Raw genomic sequence first — 25,861 nt, 5'->3', positions numbered from 1 at the left:
CTTCCAACAAATAATATTATAAAAAGTTTTAATCTTTAAAACATTTAAAACCCAATGTTCATTTGGTAGATTCTACTTACTATCAATCACATAGAATCCCACCAAGTTAGCCATTGATCATAATCCTTTATGCATCAAAAGTCCTCTAGCATGCATCTTATATATCTCTAACGAGGATGAACTAATAAAGAATTTAACTTGTATAGAAGATTTAAAGATTACAAATTTATTACCATGAAAAAATATCACATCTATTGGAAACTTATCACCCTCCCTCCTAGATCATTCAGCTTCATTACTACATCTCTAGTGAGAGGATTTAGCCACTTATGCTTAAATTAACACTATGTGTTGAATTAAACTAAACAATGAGAGATTTTATTTAAACTTAAAAATATTAATGAAAAATCCTATCTTTCCTATCATCTATCATCCTTATGGTGTTTATACTATTCTACCGAACTAACCTGAAAAAAAATTTCCTAAAATGTCAAAAAAAAATATGCAAAAGAGCTAAATGGGGTAATGTCTTGGAGTGAAAATTTTGAAATCATAATTATTAGGATAAACCCTTTAAAAGCATGATATGACATAACAAATTTGGAATTCATTATTTATTCGATAATATTCTAATTTCACTTTTATCTATCCTTATTTCATGTATTATACTTTATGAGCATTCTATCCTAGTATCTCTTGCATTATACTTGATGACTTGGATGCATTATTTTTTCAAACTTGAGAGAATATTGAGCCTGTGTCAAAATTAACAATGGCTTTAACCTATGGGTGAGATCCTAAAGTGATTATATACTCCCTATGGATTAGGTCACTATTGATGAAAGCTAGTAACAATAGGTATTTTGAATAGAAGCACCATGATGTCTCATAGACTTTGAAATAGTGTGTCCTCTTAGGTCCTAAGGACATGTGATCATGAAAGCCATGAGCCTACAATAATTATACTTTAGTGAAATTTGGCATATGCTCTTAGTAAGTTAGAGTTTGTCATTTAATCATATGATAAAAGGATCTGTAACTCAAGGATGGTTGAGGTAGTCTTGAAAAGCTAATAGTTTTCACCTTGTTATACTATAGATGACCACTTCATAGGGAGACTATATACAGTGAATAACAGGTCATGGACCTAAGAATTTGATGTCTCATTGTAATATACATAAGGTAATAAAGTGCAATTGACTCTTTATAGTGGGATGTTAAGTCAATTTCAAAATTAGATTCTAAGGTAGCCAATACTATCCTATGGACCCTAGGTTTTCACTCAAGTTCATGTTCCTTGATGACATGGTTTATGAGAGTTGGATTAATTTTTAAGATAGTTATGTGTATAAGGGCTTTTTGTTAATCACACAAGGTTGTAGATGCTAGGATTGAGCCCTTAAAAGCAAGACATGATGTATCAAAGTTAAACTTAACTATCCCCTTGCTATCCCTTTGGTGTATTGACGTCGATTTGAACATTCAACTCATGTATCTTACATTGTACATGACTTAGGTATATTAGGAGTTGCACAGAAGATACAAGTCATGGTTCCTTGTAAGTAGATAAGTTGTCCACAATTGGTTCATGGATTTAGGCAATCTAGTAGAGATTATAGTGCACCATCTCCTAATTGGAGGGATGACTTGTCTTGGCCATCGGGATGGGTTTCCCATGGTGAGTATATTAGTGTATGTGATGCATACTAGACAGAACTTACGATGAATCATGATGCAAGACTATCAATTGTCATGATTCACCAAACTACTATACTATATGGACTTTCAACCTTGAGAGGATATTGAGCTTAGGCCAAAATCAACATGAGGCTTTGACCTATAGGTGAGACCTTAAAGTGGTCATATTTCCTTATGGATTGGGTCACTATTGATGGAGACTGGTGGCAACAACTATTCTCAATAGAGGCATCATGATATCTCATATCATTGAGACAATGTGTCCCATTGGGTGATCTAAAGGACATGTGATCATGAAATCTGTGGCCACAGTAATTTCTTTAATAGAATTTGACATATGCCCCTTAGAGTTAGAGTATGTCAATTGATCACATAATAAGTGGGATCTATAACTCACGGATTGGAAAGGTAATCTTGATAGGTGATAGCACTAACTTGTTAGATTACAAATACCGATTCATGGGGAGTTTGCATGTAGTAGATAGTAGGTCACAAACCCAAGCACTTGGTGTCTCATTGTAATATACACAAGGTACTCGAGTGCACTTGGCTGTTGAGATCTCCACCATCTCCCATTTAATCTAGAGAGACAACCTTAAACTTCACCCTTGAGATCTCCACCATCTCAGTGCCTAGACGTAAGGAAGAGTCATTAAACGAAATATCATGGCGTTTGCAAGATCCATTATAACTTTAGAGTTATCTATATCGATTGGAATTGATCTGGTAACATTCAAATCAAAGGTATGTGGCTTTATTCTCTAGATTTATGTTTTCTATGGTATCTATATTGTTTTTTAATATCATTTATTCACAGTGATAGATTTAGAAAGCCTAAGATAGATTTGCCTACACTTTATACAATCCATAACATGGGAACAAAGTAATCTAGGGTTCCCAACAGTAGAAAGGTAAGTGAGTGGTATCTTTGGACTAGGCTAATTGATTAATTGGAACCTTATTAGGTTAATTAATCAATTAGTAACCTTTTTGAGTTAGATTATGAGACCCAAGTGTTGGGAACCATGGATTACTCTGTTCCCATGCCTTGGATCGAATAGGTACATGCAAATCTACCCTAAACTTCTCTAGAAACTAATATGAGCATAACATAACTTTTAAAAACCATTTAGATTAATAAAAGTATAAAATAATTATTCATACCTATATTTGGATGTTCCTAGATCATTTCCTTATAGTGAAGAAGATGTTTGAATACTCTAAAGGTCTCGTACACCTAGAGTACTTTGGCCCAATAACTCAAACCATGACCTTGACACTCTAAAGAGTGGACTTTGGAAATGATGATGTCTTGGATCTCTCTCTCTCTCTCTAGATATGGAAGACAATAGTAAAAAAACCTTGGAAATCTTAACCCCTAAGAAGGTATTTATCGGGTTCCCCTAGTAAGCTTAATTGAGTTATGCTCACTTGGGCTTAGGTCACTTAATCTAGCCAAAAATGGGTCTTAATTGATTAATTAATCACATAAGGTCATCTACTTAATCAATTGACCCAATCCAAAGACCTTGTTCACTATCCCATGTGCAACCTTACATAATTACTAAAACACCATTATACACAAGAGTGAACCTAAAGATAATTCAACCCTCATAAATCAAGCCAACATGATATATGAGCTCAAAGCAAGGACCATTAGGGCCCATAAGAGTATTGACTCCCTCAAAATCTAATTTTTAAGTTGATTCAACATCCCATTATAGATAATCAACTAGACTCTAATACCCTATGTAAATAAAAATGAGAGAAGCTCGAGTTTGTGACCTACTAATCATTGTATGTAGACTCTTCATGAACTAGTGTTCGTAATCTAATAAGGAAATGTCATTACCTATCAAGATTACCTCTCTAATTATTAAGCTATAGATCTCACTTACTATGTGATCAATTGACGTACTTTAGCTCTAAGGATCATATGTCAAATTTCCACTAAAGTAAATGCTACGACCATTGTCTTTTAAATTACATGTTCGTTGGATCACCCAAAGGGACACATTGTCTTAATCCATGAGTGTGGACTTGCATTTTTCACATGCGTCACCACTCCATGGCGAGACTCACTTTCCATCTCCATCTCATGTCCTTCCCAGAAAATTTCTCTCAATCAATATGGCGGTCATCTCAATCTTTATTGTTGTGTGATAAATGTCATGCACCTCTTTAAAGAGTCCTCCTAATATAAAAATAAAAAAATAAAAATCTTCAAAATATCAATGTTTGAATATATGTCTTCCTGTCACAAGAGAATCATTCCTACTCAAACACTTCAAAATATCAATGCCTTAGTGTCTTCCTTATCTACCCAAATAAGACCTCATGCACATGCCATGTAAGATGATATGAAATGTTATCCTAAAATGCACCTAGATGAACTAATTTAAAGTATAATTAAATGTAATGAACTAAGAATGTATCTAGATGAACTATCCTAAAGTGCAACTAAATTAAGATGTAACTAAGAAATTTCCTAAAATGCAACTATTTGATCTAGCTTAAGTGAACTAAGCTAAATTAAAGTGCATCTAAAAGAGCTAAAATAAAAGTGCATCTAAGTGAACTAAGTTAAGGTGCCATTAAGTGAGCTAAACTAAAGGGCATCTAAGTAAGCTAGACTAAGGTGTAACTAAGTGAGCTAAACTCTAAATGCAACTAATGAACTAAGCTAAGGTGCAACTAAGTGACCTAAGTTAAGGTGCAACTAAGTAACCTAAGTTAAGGTGCCACTAAGTGAGGTAAACTAAGGTGTAACTAAGTGAGTTAAACTAAAGTTCATCTAAGTGAACAAAGCTAAAGTGTAACTAAGTGAGCTAAACTAAGGTGCCACTAAGTGAGCCAAACGAAGGTGTGACTAAGTGACCTAAACCCTAAATGCAACTAATTCAATAATGACCCAATCCCTAGGAATATGTGACCACCTTAGGGTCTCACCATAGGTCAAAGCCTCCTATTAACTTTGGCACAAGCTTAATATCCTCTCAATGTTGAGTTTATACAGTATAGTAACTTGGTGAATCATAATAGCTAATAGCCTTATGTCATGATTCACCACAAGTCCTATCCAGTGTGCATCACATACACTAGTCACCATAAGAAAACCATCCCCGAGGACCAAGACAAGTCATTTCTCCAATTCGGAGATAGTGCACTATAGTCTTAGATGGACTGCCCAAATCCACGAACTGGATATGGATAACTCATCAGTTTGTAAGGAACCCATGACTTGGATCTTTTGTGTAACTCCTAATGCACCTAAGTCATATATAATACAAGTGATATGGGTGTATATGCTCGAATAACTAGATAATGTATATAAGATGATAAATGGGAAACCAAGAAACAAAAGAAAATAAATTTATAAAATGAATCTCAATCTATTATAACATGTCATTCTTTCTAGGGCTCAATCCCAATAAACTCTCATTAGCCCTGAAGCATGATGGGAAACATTTGACACCTAAGTTATCCCTATGACCATCAAAGACTCTAGTAGACAAAGTCTTCATAAATGCAACTTCTAGGTTTTTGGTAGAAATGATCTTCTCCACAACCAAATCTCCTCTCATTACTATCTCATGTATCAAGTGATACTTTCTTTCAATGTGCTTATCCTTCTGATGGTTTCTCATTCCATTGTCCTACTATTGTCACAAAATGGTACCAAGGGCAATATAACCAAGGGTACTAACCTAAGTTCTATTAGGAACTTTTGAAGCCAAATAGCTTCTTTTGCTGCTATAGAAGTTGTAACATACTTGACTTACATATGGAGTCAGCAATACAAGATTCCTTTACACTTCTCCAATTAACAACTCTACCACCTAGAGTGAACACAAACTCGAAGGTAAACTTGTAAGAGTCTTTATCAGACTGAAAGTCCAAATCCGTATACCCAAGGTCTAACAATTCATCACAAGATACACCAATATATAATCTTTCATTCCCCGAAGATACTTGAGTATAAGGTAAACTATTATCCAATACTTCATGCCTAGATTGGATTGATATCTACTCACTATCCTTACAACAAAGCAAATATTTGGTTTGGTACATGACATTGCATACATAAGGTTACCTACTGTTAAAGCATAAGGTAGTAAATCCTTCTTAGAGTCTTACATCACATACTTAACCAAAAGCTTCTTAATTTAGGTGGTTTAAGACAACACAATCTTCCTATTCTTGTGATCCCGAAGAACCTTAATCCCAAGAATACATTGTGTTTCATCCAGATCTTTTATTTGGAACTAAGTAGATCACCATGTCTTGACTAATGACAATAACCCTACATCATTCCCAATTAGTAGAATGTCATCAACTACAAAATCAAAATACCACCATGCTTCCTTGCATCTTCTTATACATACAAAGCTCATCCTCATTTTGATTAAAATCAAGAGTCTTAATAGCCTAATCAAAACACCTATTCCATGAGCAAGATGCTTGCTTTAACCCTTAAATGGTTTATTCAACTTACACACAATGCGCTCTTGGCTCTTTGCTATGAATTCATCTAGTTGCATTATATAGATGCTCTCTTCAAGATTACCATTCAAGAATGTTATTTTAATATTCATTTACCATATCTCATAATCTAGATGTGCCATAATAGATAGGACTATTATGATGGATTTGAACATGGCTACTAATGAGAAGGTCTTTGTATAGTCGAAACTAGGTTTCTGACTATAACCCTTTGCTACCAGCCTAGTCTTATATGTCTCAACCTTTCCATCTACCCCTCTCTTCCTCTTGTAGACCATTTGCACCCTATGGGTTTATTCATTTCAAGTGTTTCTATAAGATCCTACACTTTATTAGAATACATAGATTCTAACCTTGTCTACATAGCTTTGTGCCATAGAATAACATTATCATTACTCATTTCTTCATCGTAATCTATGGGATCAGTCTGGAATTGTCTCAAAAGACTCTCCTAAATATATAAACCTATCTGATTGTATAATAACCCTCCCACTACGATGAGGCACTAGTGTACTAAAATTTGCTTGAATCATAGGTATAGGAATCTTTAGACCTATAATCCCTTATGTTATGCAGAAGTGTCTTCAAGTGCCTTTCAATCTATATCATGTTTTGCCCTATTACTCATCATATAGTTATTTTCTAGAAATCTAACATTTATACTTACAAATACCTTCTAGTCATATCTCAAGACTACAAATTGACATATCTCAAGACTTGCTTCCAACTTGTCTACATTTGATTTTAGCACATGTGCTAAGCACCCCTAAATGTGAAAGTGTTGCAAACTAGGTTTGCGACATTTCCACCTCTCTATGGGAGATAAATGGGCCAACTTGAAAGTCAATAGGTTAAGAAGGTAAGACATAGTATCCAAGGCAGCTCCTCAAAAGGATACATAAAGTAATGAGAAACTCATCATAGATCTAACCATGTTCATCAATGTTCAATTTCTTTTTTCCGCTACTTCATTTTTTTATGAAGTTCCTAGTGCACTCAATTGGGAACATAATCTTGTGCTTTTTAAGAAAAGAATCAAACCAAGTAGACATGTACTCTCCACCTTGATCAGATTGAAGTGCCTTGATATGTTTACCCAATTGGTTTTCTAATTTCTCTTTAAATTCAATGAATTTATCCAAGGCATCAAATTTCTTATGCATTAGGTAAACATATCAAAAGCCTAGAGTAGTTATTTGTAAACATGATGTACTTATACCCTCCCTACACATAGACATGGGTATTTATAAGGTTTCCTCACTAAGCTTAAGTGACTTAAGCCTACTTGGGTTTAGGTCACTTACTCTAGCCTAAAACGGGTCCTAATTAATTAATTAACTATGCAGAGTCATCTAAGCAATCAATTAACACAATCCAGAGACCTTGTTATGCAACCTTGCTTGATTACACAAAAGCCCTTATGCACAAAAGTGAACCTACCATCAATCCAACCCTCATAAGTTGTGTCAACATAGTAATAAGCTCAAAGCAAGGACCATTGAGACCTATAGGAGTATCAACTTCCTCATAATCCAATTCTGAAGTTAATTCAACATCCCACTATAAAGAATCAACTACACATTAGTGCCTAATGTAAATAACAATGAGATGAAGCTTGGGCTTGTGACCTATTATCTACTACATGCAAACTCATGCCTTAAGTCACCAGCATGGGTAGAAGGCATAACTAAACAAGGACAACATTAGAGCAATTGGAGAGAAAGGAAATTTTCACCTATAAATACAAGAATTGTGAATATAAACAAGTAAAGAGGAATCATAAGGAAATAAATTAGATTGTTGTTAGAAGTAGGAGTGTATTTGTTATAGTTGTAATCTTGTATTTTCTTTTCTTTCTTTTTGTAATCTTTCCTTGTTTTTTTTTTAACAAATATTTTAGTTTTAGTTTTAGTTTTGTGTTTCAATTTTTGTTTATGTGTTTTCTTCACAGTTATATGATTTATTTTTGTGTTTTCCACTCTAAGAGGTGAGAGAAACTAAGATTTCCATATCCTAGTTCAATTAACTATTAGTTTAGTTGTGAAAGGGAGAAAATGACCTAACTTAGGTCAGTGGTTACAATGAATAAAAGGAGTAACCATGGAGAGAAAGGCTTTATTGCTCTGGTTTTGAAAGTCACAAGTCAAACAACCTTGGCCACGTACATTTTGCTTCACTACAACAGGTCTTATGAACCAAACACAATCCCTTTAACATGAGAAGGAATCCACTTAAATCATCTTATTATAAGGATCCAAAAGAAAGCAATAAGATCAAGTTGATCTCTTGTTGAGATAGTTAATGCTCATGTCAACTAGAACCGTTTAGGCTTGATCTTAAAGCCGTAAGCACAAGATCAAGGCCCTATTGATGAGTCAAGCTTAAGAGAAGGAATTCTAGTGAATTTATGCTCTTAGAGTTGGAATTCCTTTAATTGCTAGTTTTTAGGTTCCCTTATTTCTCTCAATGTAAAAGTCGATTTTTTAATCTTCTAACCAACACTCATGCCTCAAAAACCTATACTTCTAGAATAGTTAATCTAAAATTCCCTATAGAGATGACCTAATCACTATAAATTGTTAGCTTTTTTTTATTTTTGGTTCAAGAACGATAAGTTTCAAATACAGTTTAAACTCTTTTTGTTATTTTTTCCTTTTTCAAAATGATTTTCTTTTTAAACCTTAAACTAAAAGATTTTAGCATGAACCACTTATCATTCATGTTTCACACCCCAAAGCCTTAGGCCTCATGGGTGTGTCTATCATATCCATAATCCATAGGAAAAACTAAATAATGTAGTAAATCAACATATCTCAATAAAAAATAAAGAAAAAAGAAAAAAAGAAAATAACCAAGCCCATTATTAAGTTATCGAAAACTTCAAATCCAAAACTCTAAATGTTAAAACTAGGTTTATATAGTGTATTTAGACCATGAGATGGCATAACATAACTGACCACTTTAATAAAAAAAAAAACTAAATCAAAATTGTGTCAAACCTAAAAAATTACAAATTCTAAATCCTCTTGGTGCATTTGAAATTAGCAAAGCTAGAAGAGACTGATTTTGATTTGGTAAGTATCCATTTCAAATTGGGCACTAATGAATTCAAAATTAGCATGGAATTTCAAATTCATCTTAGAATGTCAAATTTAGTTTCTAGAAGTTTTTCTCCTTGCATTTCTTGCTTTGAAATGGCTAAGGCATTTCAAATTCAACTTATATCATGTGTCTTTTTACATCCTTCCCACATCCATTTTATATTTTTTTTATAATATTTCCTAGCCTGTCTTGACCTCCAATTACCCTCCAAACATGGTTGAGTCATCTCTCCATCCCTTTCATAAAGTGTTTCACTCATCTCTCTTGCTTCTTCCTGGATTCTATATATGCCTTTGCCTTGGTTTTTATCATTTTACTCAAGCCTTAAATCCCCTTTCATGCTTGGTTGAGCCATCTACGACCCTAGGTTCTTGGAAATACTTCCTTTTGCATCATTTTTACTCTTTTATCCAGCTTTCTAACTCTAGAATAATTTCAGATCAATAATTAGGGTACTACCATGAATTTGTGCTAGGTTAGATGATTTGTGTCTTAGTGTGTTAAGTTGAGTATAAATCATGTCATATATCTACCTTTGGGATACATATTTGAGAATTAATAAAAAAAAATCAATTCCTTTAGAATTTTGAAAATTAGTTTTCAAAGAACTCAAAAATAACTACATAGATTAAAATTTTAGCACTTTTAGAAGTTTAAAGTTTTTGATATTTTTTTTTTTTTTCAAAGATGCCTACAATTCATGGGCATAAAGTTATTACATGTGAGGCTCAATTTTCCCTCTAATTTGATAATTAGTCATTAAGAGAGATGTATGGTGATTTAATGCCTAGTGTGTATGAGTGAGATGCATAAGCAATTTGGTTTGTTTTTACTTGATCAAATGCAACACCAATAATGGGCTTGACCGAATAATCATTAGATAATCCAACTAGACTCAAAATCGATTATCAACTAATTGATAAAATCTCTCATCAATGCTAATTGATCTTATTGTTATTTTCAAACTCTCTACAATGAAAAAGGTTCTTGCTATCAATGAGAGAATGATATTACAATGAAAAAAGTCCTAAAAGAAAAAAGAAAAAAAATCATATTAGAATTCCTTATGAAATTTAGAGTCTATTTGACCATGTGATTAAAAAATAGTTTTTTTGTTTTTAAAAACAAAAAACCATTTTTAAAAATTCATAAGAGTTTTTTTGTCATTATTCTCTAGGAACGGTTTTTAAAATGGAAGTGAAATAGAAAAACAACTTTTAAAGAACAAATAGAAGTTATTTCCACCCGTTTTTAAAAACAAAAGGAAAATATTAAAAAATAAAATAAAAATAAAAACCATAAAAAAAAATTGAATATAATATCATTTTTTTCGCTTTTCACCATCTAATACCAATGTCAAAAATCTTTAAATATGATCTTCCTTTGAATTACATGTGCTTTTCTATTTATTTATTTTTTTAATCATTAAGCAAATAAATTTTCAATCAAACTATATTTGAAACATAAAATTTATTAATTTTCATAAATAATTTGATACTCAAAAGCCTATTTAATTGATACTAAAAAGTCATGGAACTTAATAAAATTAGAAATGTCATTGACAAAAAATTATTTTAAATGACTTAGTTAGTTTCTTTTATAATATATATATATATTGTGAAACCAAGGTTTGATTAATCTCGATTTTGATGAAAACAAAACAAGGTTTGGAACTAATGATTCTATTTCAAGTGTGATTAGGTAAGAAGATTTCTAAAGTGGCAATCACAAGGACAAAATTAAGCCAAAGGAAAATTAATAAGAAGAAGAAGAGCTCAAAGAAAAGTGGTTTTCAAGACGAAAGCTTCATAGGATCTCTTTGTTAGATTGTTGGTACACTAGGTCTTTCATGCATTACATTATTAATTTATGCACCAAAATCATCCAAAAGTAATTTTGTTTTAAATCCTTTAAAATTGGATGATTTCATGTTTTCAACTAAAACCTTATGTCAAATGTTTTCCAAACTTGTTTAAAAGGTTTTAAGTTAAAAAAGATTGTTGTTGAGCCAAAAACAGCTCAACCATTTAAACCGAATGAGGAACCGGTCGACTTGTTCAGCTCAATTGGTTGAAAGGTACAAACACCTTCTCTTTCTTCTAGAATACTTGTTCAATCGGTCGAGGAGCAATTAAGGGACGGTCGAGGTCCGACGGTCACCTACCAAGCATTAAATACTTGTTCTGAATACCACTTGAATAACTGAAAGTCTAATAGGGAACACCTGGGGGTGGAGGTGAATGGGTGATTTTAAAATTTTAAATGAATATTTGTGAATTATAATCATTTTTCTTATCCCAAGATATTATAAGGATAACCTGAATATTTAAATAGGATTTCACCCCAATAAAAATCTTATTTTTAATTGCTATCCAAAGATTAACAATCTATGTTGAAGTATGTTTGGGATAAGGATATTCACTACCAGAATGACTAACCTAACAAACTCAACAATATTCCCAACTGATCAATAATTGATTATAGGTATAACCACCACAATATAGCTAATTTAACAAATTTAATAACCAATTAACCAATCAGTCCAATATATTCAATATCTTCAACCATGAGATATGCAGGAATAAATATTAACCTTTTAGAATAGCCCTACAAGATATAAGGTTAAAATAAATTAACATATTTTAGGCAATTCAAATGTAATATCAAATATAAAGAGATAAACAATGAGGCACAAGATTTTTATGGAAAACCCCCATAAACTATGGAGATAAAAAAACATGAGGTCTAAGACATATCAACCAAAATTCACTATTCAAAATCAAGTCACATAGATTTACCTAGTCGTTTTACCCTAAAGACTTACTCTTTAGTGCCCACAACTTGATCCACATCCATAACACAATAACTACCTGTTGCTTCCTAGTAGATCCTTCGGTCCCTCCAAAAGTATTATGGTCTTCAACCAACAATTCAATTAATCAAATTTTTGAATGAGAGAACGAGAATGATGTGGCAATAAGGCTTTTATCACTAAAAAGAACTTCTAAAGAATGAGAGGTCTTTAACAATTAAATCTATATGATCTCTAATCTCTTAGCCCAAATCTCTAACCCTTAAAGGGTTATAAGGGAAGTATTTATAAGCAGAAACCATAAGGATTTCAGTATCTCAAGATTCCATATTAGATTTGAATTGAAATTCATTCAAAATACAATTCTAAACTCGATAGAATTGTCATGACAACTTGAACAGACTTATGCCACTTGAGCGCTCTAACCTCTTGAGCAGGATTAACCGCTTGGGCGGTTCTTGCTTTCTGAAAAACATTTTAAGCTAAAAAATGATATCAAACCTTATATATCTCAAATAAGTCTTTCTATGCCACAAGTCAAACCTTTTTAGATGTGCCTGTGACTTCCTGGTTGGACGAACAACATCCCTTGATCTTCAATGAAGAGTAAGTCACTATCTTAAAAGACTTCTATGGTCAAACATAAATAGGAACAAAATTGCCAACATATTAACAAGACTCAATGTCCTAACAAAATCTAATAATTTTTAAAAATAATTTAAAACTTAAATAGTAATCAAATTAATATTGAAAATTTATGGACAAAAATTGATCTAAAATGACTCTATTGTGTCTCTTTACATAGAATCATTATTTTATGATTTTTTTTTTCATAAGCCAAATAAACTCCAAATTAAACAAGATTTAATGCGTTAGATTCGTTAATGAGTCTAGTAATTTTAAAAAATAACTTAAAATTAAAATAGTGAACCAACTAATACTAGAAATTTATGAACAAAATTTTTTCTAGAATGACTATTTTTTTCTTTTTTCTTTTTTTATAGAATCATTATTTTCTTTTCTTTTCTTTTTTTCTTTTTTTTACTTGGCAAATTAACTTAAAAAAAAAACAAAACTTAATACGTTAGATTCATTAATAATCCTAATAAAATTTTAAACTATTTTGAAACTTAAATAATAAATCCATTAATAACATAAATTTATAGATTAAAATGATTTACAATGATTATATTATCTATTTTCTATACATAATTATATTTTTATAAATTTTCTCGTTAGAAAAATAAACCTCAAATCAAGCACACTTTGTATTGAATCTAATAATGAGTTTAGCAAATTTTTAGAATAATTTGGAACTAAGAAATAGATATAGTGATTTAAAAAATAGATCAAAATTGATCTATTATGAGTCATAATTTTAGTGTTTCTATACATAACTATATTTTTTGAATTTCTCACTCATTAAATGAATTATAAATTAAGACATAATTAATAATTTAAATTATTTAGTAATTCTTTCAGTTTTTAAGAATAATTTGAAATTTAAAAAACTCATCCAATTAATTACATATTAAATCAAAACATTTGAGAATATTATATTTGTAATTGAGTACTAAATGTTTGCATGTAATGAAAAATTTGGTCATTATAGGTTAAAAAATTAAACTGTATTTGTTATTCATATTAAATAAAATATTATTACTAATTATTATTTTAAAATTATTATTATTATTCATCTTTAATAAAAAAATTTGTAAAGATGTTGATATCCTTATGTTTCAAATATATACTAGAAGACTACTTTTTTATATAAAAAATATAATTTATGATTTTATGATAATATTACTATTCTTATTTTTCTAAAGCTATTTATTTTTTTAATTTATTTTTAATTACAAACTATTTTTATTTTTAATAAAATTTGAATTCATTTATTAATTGAATTTATAATGTTTTTAACAAAATCAAAACATAAAAAATTATTTTTAAAAATAGCTTATCCAAGCAGGTCTTTTATGTTTTATTTTTAGAAACTATTGTGAAACACCCTCATTTTTATAAAACACTCAAAACTTTTTTTTTTTTCTTGAACTTAAAAACAGTTTTTCAAAAACAAGATTTAGAAAACATAGCCAAATGAGTTTTTTTTAACATATCTACTCAAAAGTGCTAATAATTAGCATAATGTATAAGAAGTCAACATTATTTGGGGGTCTAAATTCACAATAAAAGAGCCAAAAGCATTCCCAAAAAATATTTATTTATTTTCTATTTAACATAAATATATGTGCTTAATTAATTGACATTAATATTAAGGCTACAAATATAACCTAAAACATGCCATGATGAAAACCATCATATCCCATCATTCAATTGTCCCAATTCATCTTCCTAATCATGGGAAAGATCCACTACTATTACTATTGGTTAGTCTACACCAACAATTTTTTCAAAGTTCAATGCTTTATTACAGATGATAGGATGAAATATATTTAGAAATTCCATGCTTGAATGATTTTTGAAATATCTGATTTAGAAAAATGATTTTTGTGGGATAAAAAATTAGATCCTTTTTTAACACAAGAAGACAAATATAAGACAAGTACAAGCTTTTAATTTATTGAGCATATTTCATTAAGGTGGATATAGACATATCACATCTGTAGGTCACAATTTGTTGGTACACTCGATAAGTCCTTTTCATTCCAAAAATAATTTAAATAAAAAAAAACTAAATAAATAAATAATGAATTATAACCGAATAAAAAGATCAATTAAAAGAAAATTATTAGAAAAGGTAAAAATTAGTGCTTGAAGATTCAGTAATGAATTAGAATTTGGCAGAAAACTTACAGCGAAATAGAAAACGTAACGTGCCCTTGAAAAGTCCAATGGGAACCACAAAAAAAGTATAATTTAATTTAAAAAATAATATTAGAAATTGTTAAAAGACAGCTCACTTAAATGAAATTTGCTGGAGCACCGAAGAGATCATATGAGAATTGAGAACTAGAAATATAAAATTGATGTAAAAAAAAAAACCTAGAAAATTTAGTAATTAATTAGAATAAATTCTAGAAATTTGGGAAGAGAATTAGGGCTTGTTTGGTAATTATTTTTAAAAAATTTTTTTTGAAAATAGTATTTGAGAATAGTTTTTTAAAATTGTTTTTCGATTTTTGTAGAATAAAAGTATGTTTAAAAACCTAAAATATTTTTAGCTTATTTCTAATATTTTAAAATATGTTTTAAAAATAATTTTAATATCTAGTGTTCTATTTTTAATCATTCTATATGTTTGTATAATTATTTCTTTTAAAAAAATAAAAATAATTAAAAAATATTTTCTAAAACATATTATTTTTTGTTATTAAGAATATAAAATAGAAAATAGTTTTTGATTGTTAAATATGTTTTCTGTTGTAAAGAACAAAAAACTGTTCATAAAAACAATTTCCAACCAGATCCTTAGAATTTGGTAGAAAACTTTATTAAAAAGAAAGATTTTGAAAAATTTTAGATGAAATAATAATAAGAAATAAAAACACTAGAAAAGTCTAATGGGAACACATAATTCAAAGTTAATTTAAATAACAATTTTAGAAATTGTTAGTATTCAATGGAATCAAAGGAGTAAGATTAGGCCTTTTCCCCAAAAATTACATACCAATATAAGATAAATACCAAAGTAGAGGCTAAATTGGGTGTTGTTCTCTTTTCATGAATTTAAACAATTTGATTTAAATAAAGTAAAAAATAAATAAACAACAATATAACATTTAACGCTGAATCAAACAATTTGCATAAAAGTAAATAGAGAAGAGATACAAAAAAAAAAATGCATACCGAAGATTTTTGTAGTGTTTCATCTAATTCAACTTACACACACTCTCTTTAAGCTCAAATGGTCGGAGTAAGGGTTTCTACACACAAACTTTCAAATTCTATACTTGAATTAATTGAATCCAATAGATACTTATAATTTTCTTGAAGAAATGTCTCACTCTTGAATTCTCAAAGTGATACCTCACGCTTGACAAACTTGATACTTCATACTTAGATTTTTCCTTCAAGTAACACCCCATAGTGAAGATCGCCCCACAAGGTTTATGATAAATGATTTTTTTCAACATAAATTCCTAGTTGACAATTTTTTTGTTCAATGATACAAAGAAAAGTAGGATTGAAAGGTGTACTAAGAATAAAATATAAGTTTAAACTTAAGGCACTCAAAATATTTTCCTAAGGTTCAAAAGATGATTGAATAATAGTTTGAAAATTTTCTCATTTTTATAAATGAAATATATAATCTTTATATATGTGTTAAAAAGTCCAACTAGTTATTACAAGTAAATCTCAAAGAATTGGACGTTCACATACTAGTCGTTAGAGTAGGTGCAAAGAGTTATTAAAGGCTAACAGATAGATGTTAATGTCCAAATGGTCGTCCACATTGCCAAGTGGTTATCCACATGACTTCTAGTAGCCAAAAATCACTTCTTATGGTAAGTAGTTGTCCAAGTGGATGTCCACTTTGCTTCTAATAGTCATTTTGTCTTAAGACAAAGCAAGTGCACGATCGCTTGTATATCCATATGTCAACTAGAAGATCGTTTAGGCATCAACATGACAATGGGATGATTGTCCTATCATCTATATGTGCTCCAACTTAATGTTTTTGAAATTTCATGCAAGTTTTGGGATTAAAACATTTTTTAGCTAATTCATGTGAGTGTAGACCAAATTTTAACAAATTTTTAACCGATATTTCTTTTTTCTTTTAGAAATTTTCAAGTTTAAAGAACTTCAATTAAGTCAATAATATTTTTTTAAAGATCTTAAAAGATTTTCATGAAAAACCTAGCTAAGGTTCAAGGTAGTTTACTTAGCCTAGATAGGTCTTTCCATCATCAAAATAAAATTTATCTAAATTATAAAAAGTATAAAACCAATTAAAAATTTATGAATGATAGTTTTGGTGCTTAACAAAAATATGCAATTTAAATTTAGTGCACTCATCATCCTACATATATAAAGTATCCTAATGATAAACTTGATAATTTTTTTTTTCATTCTTCTTGAATTCCTCTTTTATTCCATGTATAATCTTCTCAACGATTCCAAAGAGATATTCTTACCCATCATACTTAAATATAACTATTAAATTCAAATCTTATTTTATTATCATTAAGACATGAGATTAGTAAAACCGGGGTCCAACACTTTGTACAAACAAGCACCACATAAAAATTGATGGTACAGAAAATCCAAAATACTAAAAAAAAATATTATGTGAAAAATAAAGTAGAAATTTTGTTAAAGAATAAATTTAAAAATTGCTATAACCCAATTTGACCAAAAAAAAAAATTATATTAGGGCTTCATTCCCCGGACATAGTGTGGTAAATTTGGTTATTTAATTAATTGAAAGTCAAAATTTCAAATATTAGGGTACTAGCAATATAATAAGCTAATAAGTTTTAATGAGAGTGGCTAAAAATTTCAACAAATTTTCTTTTTCTTAATAATAATTGAAAGATTTTTGTTTGAAATGTTTTCTTGTAGAAATTGTCTTATATGTTTTATAAAATTAAAAATATGTTGTGTATTGAATGGAAATGTCAAAATCATTTTATATAAAAAAAAAATTAAATAATTGAAATATCAAAAGGAAAAAGTCAGACAATAAAAATAATAATTAAAGAAGAGTTTAGTAGCGCACACTCTCTTTCTAAATATGTATATATAAAAACAGATGAGTAAACATTCCAAGCATTAATATCTCGCCCCCCTCGTCCGCTACAGAAAGCAAGGAATTAGAGGAGATGGGTGACTCCTACCCACTCATTCACTCAATCATAACACGTTATACTTGTACACTCTCTCTCTCTCTCTCTCTCTCTCTCTCTCTCTCTCTCTCTTCTCTCTCTTCTCTCTCTCCCCCCATAAATCCGCGATCCACCTTTCTTCCAAAACCATCTTTAATTTTTTTTCTTTTTTTTCTCTTCTAATAAAATACCACTATATATCTCTACTCCTCACCCTTTGTTTTTCCCGACCAGACCAGTCCCATCCTCATCTTTGAGTTTTGTACACTTCTCTGTTCTACACCCTTATTTATCCAACGCCCAGTTCTCTCTCTCTCTCTCTCTCTCTGAAACAAAAAAAGAAAAAAAAGAAAAGCATCTTCGCTTCTTTCTTCTTTCTATCCATTTCCTTTAAATTCTTGATCTACATATAAAAAACAGTACCATCTTCTCTGGCTCAACTCGCTTTCATTAAGGACGTGTTCCTGATCTGGAGGATCTACAATCCTGCTCCTAAAATGTCACTGGACATCACCCCCGAACGTGTATGTTATGTCCACTGCAACTTCTGCAACACCATTTTAGCGGTACAACACTATTCTCTCTTTTTCTTTTCTTTTTTCCTGTTCTTAAAAATAAAAATAAAAATAAAAATAAATATAAAAATAGAATTCCCTCTTTAATTACATGACATTCTCAAGGCTTTTTCCAATGTTCTTCCAGCTAGAACTAAATTGATCACCATCGCCACCAAGGGCTTTCAATTTAGCCTGGATCAAGAATAATGCCTGGTATCGCCATGAAATCATGGTCATTTATCATGAAACTTAATGGGTAACAGTTAAATATGGAGGAATTCATGAGATCAAAGCTTAGCAAGAAAGTAGGTAAAAGTTTTGTTTGACAGCCTAAAATATTCTAATCCAATTTGCGTAATGTCTTTGTTTTCCTTTTATTAAATCCCCATGGACTGACATGGTAGTGAGATTTTCTTGTTCACAAAAATTAGCTCAAAAATCTGCGTCACATGCCATATTTTATGATAAATTCTAATCAGTTTTATGATCAAAACTCCAATCGGAATAAGAAAAAAAAAAAAAAAAAACTCATTGCAGAAAATAGAAGGAATTTCAATGACCTTGCAGTAATAATCGGAGACCCCAGAAAGATGAAAACAAAAATGCAATTGATCGCAACTCCGTATCCAGAAGCCTCGATGATCACTGATTCCCCAAAGTAGCTGGAAAAGAAGTTTGGTTGATAACAATTCCAACAGTTGCAGAAAGCCATTATCATCTGTTCATAGCATTTAAGGGTTTTAGAGGCTACACGGCTAGGGTTACAGCTAGGTGTTAGGGTTCAGTTTCGGCGTATTAGCTAGGGTTCTTCCCAAGCCATGGTACAAGTCAACATAGAGCTCCTTCCCCCCCCCTTTTTTTCTTTTTGGGGCAGCTTGCAGGTCTTTCACCAGTTTCATGTTTCATGTTAGTCGATTAAATAAAGTCCCTTGTGTGGCTATGGTCTCAATTTATTCAGATAATTTATGATCTTTTTATCATTTGTGTGATCGTACCACTGATCACAGCTCACTCTAACAATAGTACTGTTCCGTGTGATGCAGTTACTCAATTTTTGTTTTTGTTTTTTTTCTTTTCTAAATATTTCTTCTTTTTTTTTGGGGGGGTGAGGTGGGTTCTTCTGTTCCCACCCACAAAGCCACCGAATCGTGGATCGGTGTGTAATTGAGGATATGAGCCGGATATTTCATCTTTCAGGTTTATTTTGTTCCTTTAGCATCATCTGTACAAAAAAGGGTGTTTTCCTTTCTTTCTACAAGAACTTGTGGAGAGAGCTGGCAAAGAAAAATCATGGCCATTACAAATGCTTGCTTTTCTTCTTTTCTAAACCTCCTTTCATCATAACATGCCTCTTTCGCGCTATCTTCATCAACTGTGGTTATGGCCTTTGTGGTTTGTGCACCAGTCACGTCCCTTTCCTTCTCTCTCATATTTTCTATCTTTTATCGTCCTGCTTGCAGTGTCAGGCGCACTGAAAGGAAAGAGATGTTGCGAAGCCCTTTTAAATTTGGCAAGTCCTTTCAGTTATTACCCATGTGAGGTCTGTGTTCTTGACGGGAATTGCCAAGAACTGGCATCCATCTTTGTATATATCAAACAATTCTTATCAGTCGCCCAATATTTATTATACATATGACTCCTCCTCCTCCTTCTCCTTCTCTTCCTACTCTCTCTCTCTCTCTCTCTTTTTCTCTTCTCGCCCCCGCCCCCTTTTTCTCCATTTCTGCATCTATCTTCTCATTCTTCATTTTCATCCCACCGGTCTTTCAATGGCTTTAGTTGGACAATTTATGTCATCTAAAACTCCTTTTATTTTTTCATGTGGATTTATATACTTGATGTACTAATCTTCAAAATGAGACGCGGATGATTCCTTAGAACTAGCTATCAAAGTTCACTTTTCGAAAAATGTCAGCTAATTTTCTGGTTATTTTTCATATTTAGTCTGTCCCAGATTGGGAATAAGGTAATATCTCAAAGCATTGGCTTCTCAAATAGCACAAACCATAGACAAAATCACCATATCCAGATGATGAAGATCAGTGTTCAAATTCTTCATCTAAATGTCAGATCCTTCTGATTCAATGATGGGTTTTGGATATGCATGATGCAACAATTAAGGTTTTTCTTAAGCAGTTCTAATCAGTTCATTTCTGAAAAACTACAGACAAGTATAATCTTCAAAGACAATCACCACTGTTTTTCCATTGTAGAGAAGCCTAAGGCCCTCGCTTGAAATTAACACTGATAGATGTTCCGAAATTCTTGTTGGCAGGTAAGTGTTCCATGCACCAGTCTGTTCACCATTGTGACAGTCAGATGCGGGCATTGTGCTAATTTGTTGTCTGTTAACATGGGAGCTTTGCTCCAAACAGTTCCTACTCAGGATCTCCAGGTATACTCTAGATTCCTTTTTGCCTCTATTCTGTTTTAGTATCTTGTTGAATAAATGGATATTCTATTTTTCTTCAGAAATATAGTAAGACAGGTGACTACATGTGTTTCAGTGTGAACATAAAGAAAAGGTCTCTTTTAGCAGACATCTTTTAATCTATTGATGCTTCTATTTTTCATGGTAGTTTATTTGCATTTGTGCTTGGTTGTTCCATACATGCCTTTTCCTTTGGGGTCTGTATTGTTAAATAACCACCCTCATTTGTTCTTAAATTGTCATATTGATCAACAAGTTCCCAGTCAAAGAATCTTACTAGGAAAAAAAAATTATGATTTTATTGTGACGTTTATTTATTTTGTTTGAGAAAAGTCACAGAAACAACAGCTAAGCTGTGGAGATCCAAGTGAGGATTGTGGATCATCTTCCAAATGCAACAAATTTTCTGCATTTGAGTCTGCAGAGCATGAACAGCCAAGAATGCCTCCAATACGTCGTTAGTCTCTCTCTCTCTCTCTCTCTCTCTCTCTCGATGTCTCTAGATCTCCCTTTCCTAATACACGGTAGCAATGGTTGTTCCAGTAGAGTAGTATCCCAATATTAAATTCTAGACTGATAGCCTGTGCTTGCTTGCATATACTATAACCAACTATTTAAAGTTTATTTCTGATCATGACCAGAAGAAAAATTGGAACAGAAAAATTCATAATTTGGCTGAATAGTGTCACAATCAAGGCCTCTTATCGAGAGACGAGTTTCAAAAAATGACACCCAAAGTGCTAAAGGACCAGCTGATTTTTTTTTGTCCTTAACTGATGACCCCCATTTAAGATGGTGAGGTTAGATTATAAATTTGTCATGATCATAATTAACAAGAGCATGTCTGTATACGTGCCCAAAAAGATATTTTAAGTCTCCTTTTTTTTTTTTTTTTTTTTTTTTTTAACAGTTTTAACATTTCATGACCACACCTGTGCCTGACCCCTCAACAGTCTTTGCCATAATGATCTAATTGCATCATCACCATTATTATGAAATACCGATTGAGAAAGTGCTATGAACTGTCCACAACATCCCAAGAGCGCTGGACCACCAAATTGGTCCCGGCCAAGAGATGCAAAGCTGTGCCTCTTAGATATCTAGATGACATACATTATTATCCAATTGCAGTAAGTGTCCGAGCTAGTTGACATACATTATTATCCAATGGCAGTCAGGGTCCGAGCTAGTCTTATACATAGTGCTTAAACTTCATTCCTCATCATAATGCACACATATATTAATACAGATGCAAATATTCATCCATTTAGCCTCATATGATTGTGCACCACCTTCATTAATTTGGCATATATTCCTAATGATGAAGATCAGCTTAACTCTCTTTCTTACTGTCCATAATGAAGCAGCCCCAGAGAAAAGACAACGAGTTCCTTCTGCATATAACAGGTTTATTAAGTAAGTTCAGTGACACATTAATGGTTTACAGGTCCTAGCCAATGGTTTCAAATTCAACACATTAACATGCCTTCAATTAATTTTCATGCATATTATTTTTATAAATTTGTATGTATTCCTACAGGGAGGAAATCCAAAGGATAAAAGCTAGTAATCCAGATATTACCCACAGGGAAGCTTTTAGCACAGCAGCCAAAAACGTAAGTTATGCATGAAATTCTAGAAATGATCAAACAAATAAACAATGATCAATCATAATTTAACCAATGCAATTATTGCTATAGTAGTGAAAGAATTTGTCAACTTGATATTTTGGGCTATACAAATTAATATGTTGAACATTGGGCATGTATTAATTTGAATCATAAGCTATTATCCATTTTCTTTTGTCATCAATTAACCCATTCCTCAATTGGTGATAGAACTGGTCTTTTTACATCTGAATAACTTGCATTTCTGTTGGATGAGTATGTATCTGGAAAGGAACAAACAATTTCATCAGAACTGATGAATGAGGTTTGTGAGATGCATGTGGTGTTTCTTTTCATAATTCGTATGGTCAAACATATAAGACTTCCAAGATTTTCTGAAGATTGTGAACAGTCTATGTTCTATGTATATATATATATATAGGCTTCTTGCTACACTAAAGCTACAGTTCCCTCTATTAGGTGGTCTATGTGAGACCTTTATTCCCCTTTTGGTTTTTGGGTGGATATTGATATCAGACAAAAAGTATTATCACAGAGGAAGGCGTAAATGACACACTATTATCTTTGATCAACATGCCATTATCAACTGTGTACTTTAGACTCAGTTTTCTAAATTTCTACGGTAGGGTAGCATGATAGATGCATTTTCCTTTCTGCTTCATGATTATAGGAGTTAAATGAGTGTCTTCACACTGGTTCATGGGCTTCTTTAGATTGATGTGCTTAAGTAAGAGACATTTCCACTATTTTTGGGTATAATATTGTCTTTGTCTTTTTAGCTTTTGGTTGAAAATAATTTATTTTTAAATTTTAAATTATTTGGTTTTTTTTTTACTTTTGTATGACTTATTATAATTTCTTAGTTAAATAAAATAAATTAAAATATTATATTTTTTCTAAATAAAAAAAATAATATGTTAGTATTTTATTTTTTTACTTTCTAATAATTGATATAAATAAAATATTAAAAAAACAAACAACTTAATACTTAATACTATTAAATGCTATTTAATTTTAAATTCTATTTAGAATCAAATAAAAGAACTAAATACCATTCGTTTTAAATTCCGTTTAGAATTAAGTAAAAAAACCAAATACCACGAAAGTCTTTGAAAGAAGATTTTCCACAAAGGTATAACTTCCTCTAAATAATTAACTGCACCTTTTGGATTCTTCTATTCTCCATTCAGTCTTTTCCTAGGAGAATGCTTAATCATCTATCAACCGTGTTAACACTCTCAAGAGAAGAATTTATATAGGAGAAATACTGAGTGGGGGAATATAGACCTTGCTACACCAGGTAAATCAAATCGAGCAACAGACAATATAGGCAATTTGGTTCTCAAAAGTACTTAATAAAGAAAGGTGACATCAAGAAAAATGACTTTCTTATCATTAGATACAAAGAGAGGATATAAAAAGGAAGAAAAACAATACTAAATAAGTAAAAAAAGGAGGCAACATGAAGATTTTCCTTTCTATTTTCTCTAAAAGAACATAGGAGAAGTTTGGAGAGAACCCATTCCTCCACAATTTAAGTTAACTTTTTCATGAACAATCAAATAAGAATTTTATTTTTATAATTTTTTCTTACTTTCTTCTTCTTCTTCTTCATTTTTTCATTTTGGTCCTCAAACTTTCTAGAAATAAAGTAAAGCCAAATGTTTTAGAACCCAACTGTCGAATCATGCATAGCTTGCATGAGGTGGGTTAATTGTATCTTGGGGTGAGTTACTAGTTTTAAAGGTATGCCATATCATGAAAAGTGGGCGCTTCAAGATTGATTAACTTTCTTCCAACAAATAAGAGCATGACGAAAGTAGAAACTGGTCAGTGGTCACCAAATGAAAACTTGCTTGAGCATTTTTCTGGCTATATTAAAATCTAATGATTTTATGCACAAGGTGACTTTGTCAAAACTTGTCTTCTTTGTCAGGCCAATCTTCCTTTTCCATTCTTTTCTGTCATTTTTGTTAATTTCCCAGGACATACATGCTGCTTTACGAAGCTATATCCTAACCCGATAAATATTACTCTGTTGTATTTACACACATTGTTGATTTTGTAGCATAATGTATTCTTCGCCAAGTATGTCATTGAATAAGATAACATCAACTTTAAGCTACAGGATTTTAGCTTCCAAAACTAGAAAAGGAAAATTTCCGTATGGTAGAAACATATTATATATATGGTATGGATTGAGGTGCATACTGAAACCCATATTCTTTTGCAGTGGGCACATTTTCCTCATATTCACTTTGGGCTAAAGCTGGATGGCAACAAGCAGGGAAAGTTGGATCAGGCATTTGCAGGGGAAGGGCCACACAAGGCTCATGGATTCTATTAAAAAAGTGATGCCTACCTTGTGAGTGGCAGCTAGTTTTCTAAGTATACCTACTGAGTATGAGGTTGGTGAAGCCTCCTAATCTAACAGGAAGGCACCCTTGAAAACCTCACCCTCGTCTATCTTTCGTGTTGTCTTTTCTAGCTGAATTCCTATGAAAAGATTGGTATTCTTTGCTCGTGATTGCATTTTTATTAAACAGCATATTTTAAACTCAAACAGTAATATTATTCACTGGAATAATGTGAATTTGTTTTAAATATATAACACTGGCTTTTTATAATTGATCTTTCTCTCTCTTTCCTCCATGATGTATGTTGTGCCATGATTGGTGTTGAGCTAAGAAAAAACAAAGCTCTGAGTTTACTGCATCCAAGGTTGCTAAGTCCTCTCATAGCTAGCTTTGTAACCAATAAAGTAGACACAGTGCACGCAGGTTGAGAAAGAGAGAGATGTAATGAGCGGCAGCAGCGGATGATGGGAAATTGGAATGCAGGTCTTGGCTTCAGCTGTCATGCTCAGATCCCGGTCCATAATATCATCAGATCAAATACAACAAAAGGGTAAAAACACCGAATTTGATGGTAGTCAAGAAAAAAATGCACCTTGGGACACCAAATAAAAGAGAAAAAAAATCAACAATACTGGTATTGGTCCTGTTAGAGAGAGAGATCAGAGAGAGAGAGAGGGAGGAATCATGAAAACATTCTTTACAGATGAACTGACCAAAGCGTGCCGAAGATCATTTACTGTTTGAAAAAAAACTTGAAGAAAACCGAGGATTACTTGTTACACACGCCACCATGAATAGTACCTTCCCCTTGAGGTGGAAGCACTGTTAGATGTCAGCGTTCCATTATACCTGATGTCACTCTCCAATATGGTCAGCCACGTTATTTGCACTTACAATTTTGTGGTTATGAATAACTAAACTAGTCATTGCTTTGACAGCCAGACGTCCTCTCTATGGATGGACAAAAACTAAGATGATTCAAGG

General features: G+C 31.6%; 1 protein-coding gene across 4 annotated transcripts; it reads left to right on the top strand.

Annotated features, from left to right (window-relative positions):
* The first annotated feature begins 18,013 nt into the window (after nt 1-18,013).
* LOC117916820 (putative axial regulator YABBY 2) lies at nt 18,014-25,147 on the top strand. 4 transcript variants are annotated; one of them, XM_034833002.1, is made up of 6 exons: nt 18,014-18,470; nt 20,737-20,856; nt 21,232-21,349; nt 22,257-22,308; nt 22,433-22,508; nt 24,754-25,147. In XM_034833002.1, exons 1-6 carry the CDS (start codon nt 18,402-18,404, stop codon nt 24,865-24,867), a joined length of 549 nt encoding a protein of 182 aa, XP_034688893.1. In that variant the 5' UTR covers nt 18,014-18,401; the 3' UTR covers nt 24,868-25,147. The 4 variants fall into 4 exon arrangements, with proteins under 4 accessions (XP_034688893.1, XP_034688894.1, XP_034688891.1 ...); XM_034833003.1 differs by having other exon boundaries at nt 18,016-18,470; nt 22,260-22,308; XM_034833000.1 differs by having other exon boundaries at nt 18,017-18,470; nt 21,226-21,349.
* The last annotated feature ends 714 nt before the right edge of the window (nt 25,148-25,861 follow it).

The sequence above is a fragment of the Vitis riparia genome, chromosome 6 (genome assembly GCF_004353265.1).
Source record: "Vitis riparia cultivar Riparia Gloire de Montpellier isolate 1030 chromosome 6, EGFV_Vit.rip_1.0, whole genome shotgun sequence".
Lineage (NCBI taxonomy): Eukaryota > Viridiplantae > Streptophyta > Magnoliopsida > Vitales > Vitaceae > Vitis > Vitis riparia.
This window is presented reverse-complemented; position numbering and strand designations above follow the sequence as displayed.

What these genes read in the sequence shown, in the direction of transcription:
- LOC117916820 (XM_034833000.1), top strand. Translation starts at nt 18,402, where the DNA reads ATGTCACTGGACATCACCCCCGAACGTGTATGTTATGTCCACTGCAAC. An exon ending in TTCCTACTCAGGATCTCCAG is followed by an intron (nt 20,857 to 21,225) that starts GTATACTCTAGA and finishes GTTTGAGAAAAG; the next exon opens with TCACAGAAACAACAGCTAAG. An exon ending in GCATATAACAGGTTTATTAA is followed by an intron (nt 22,309 to 22,432) that starts GTAAGTTCAGTG and finishes GTATTCCTACAG; the next exon opens with GGAGGAAATCCAAAGGATAA.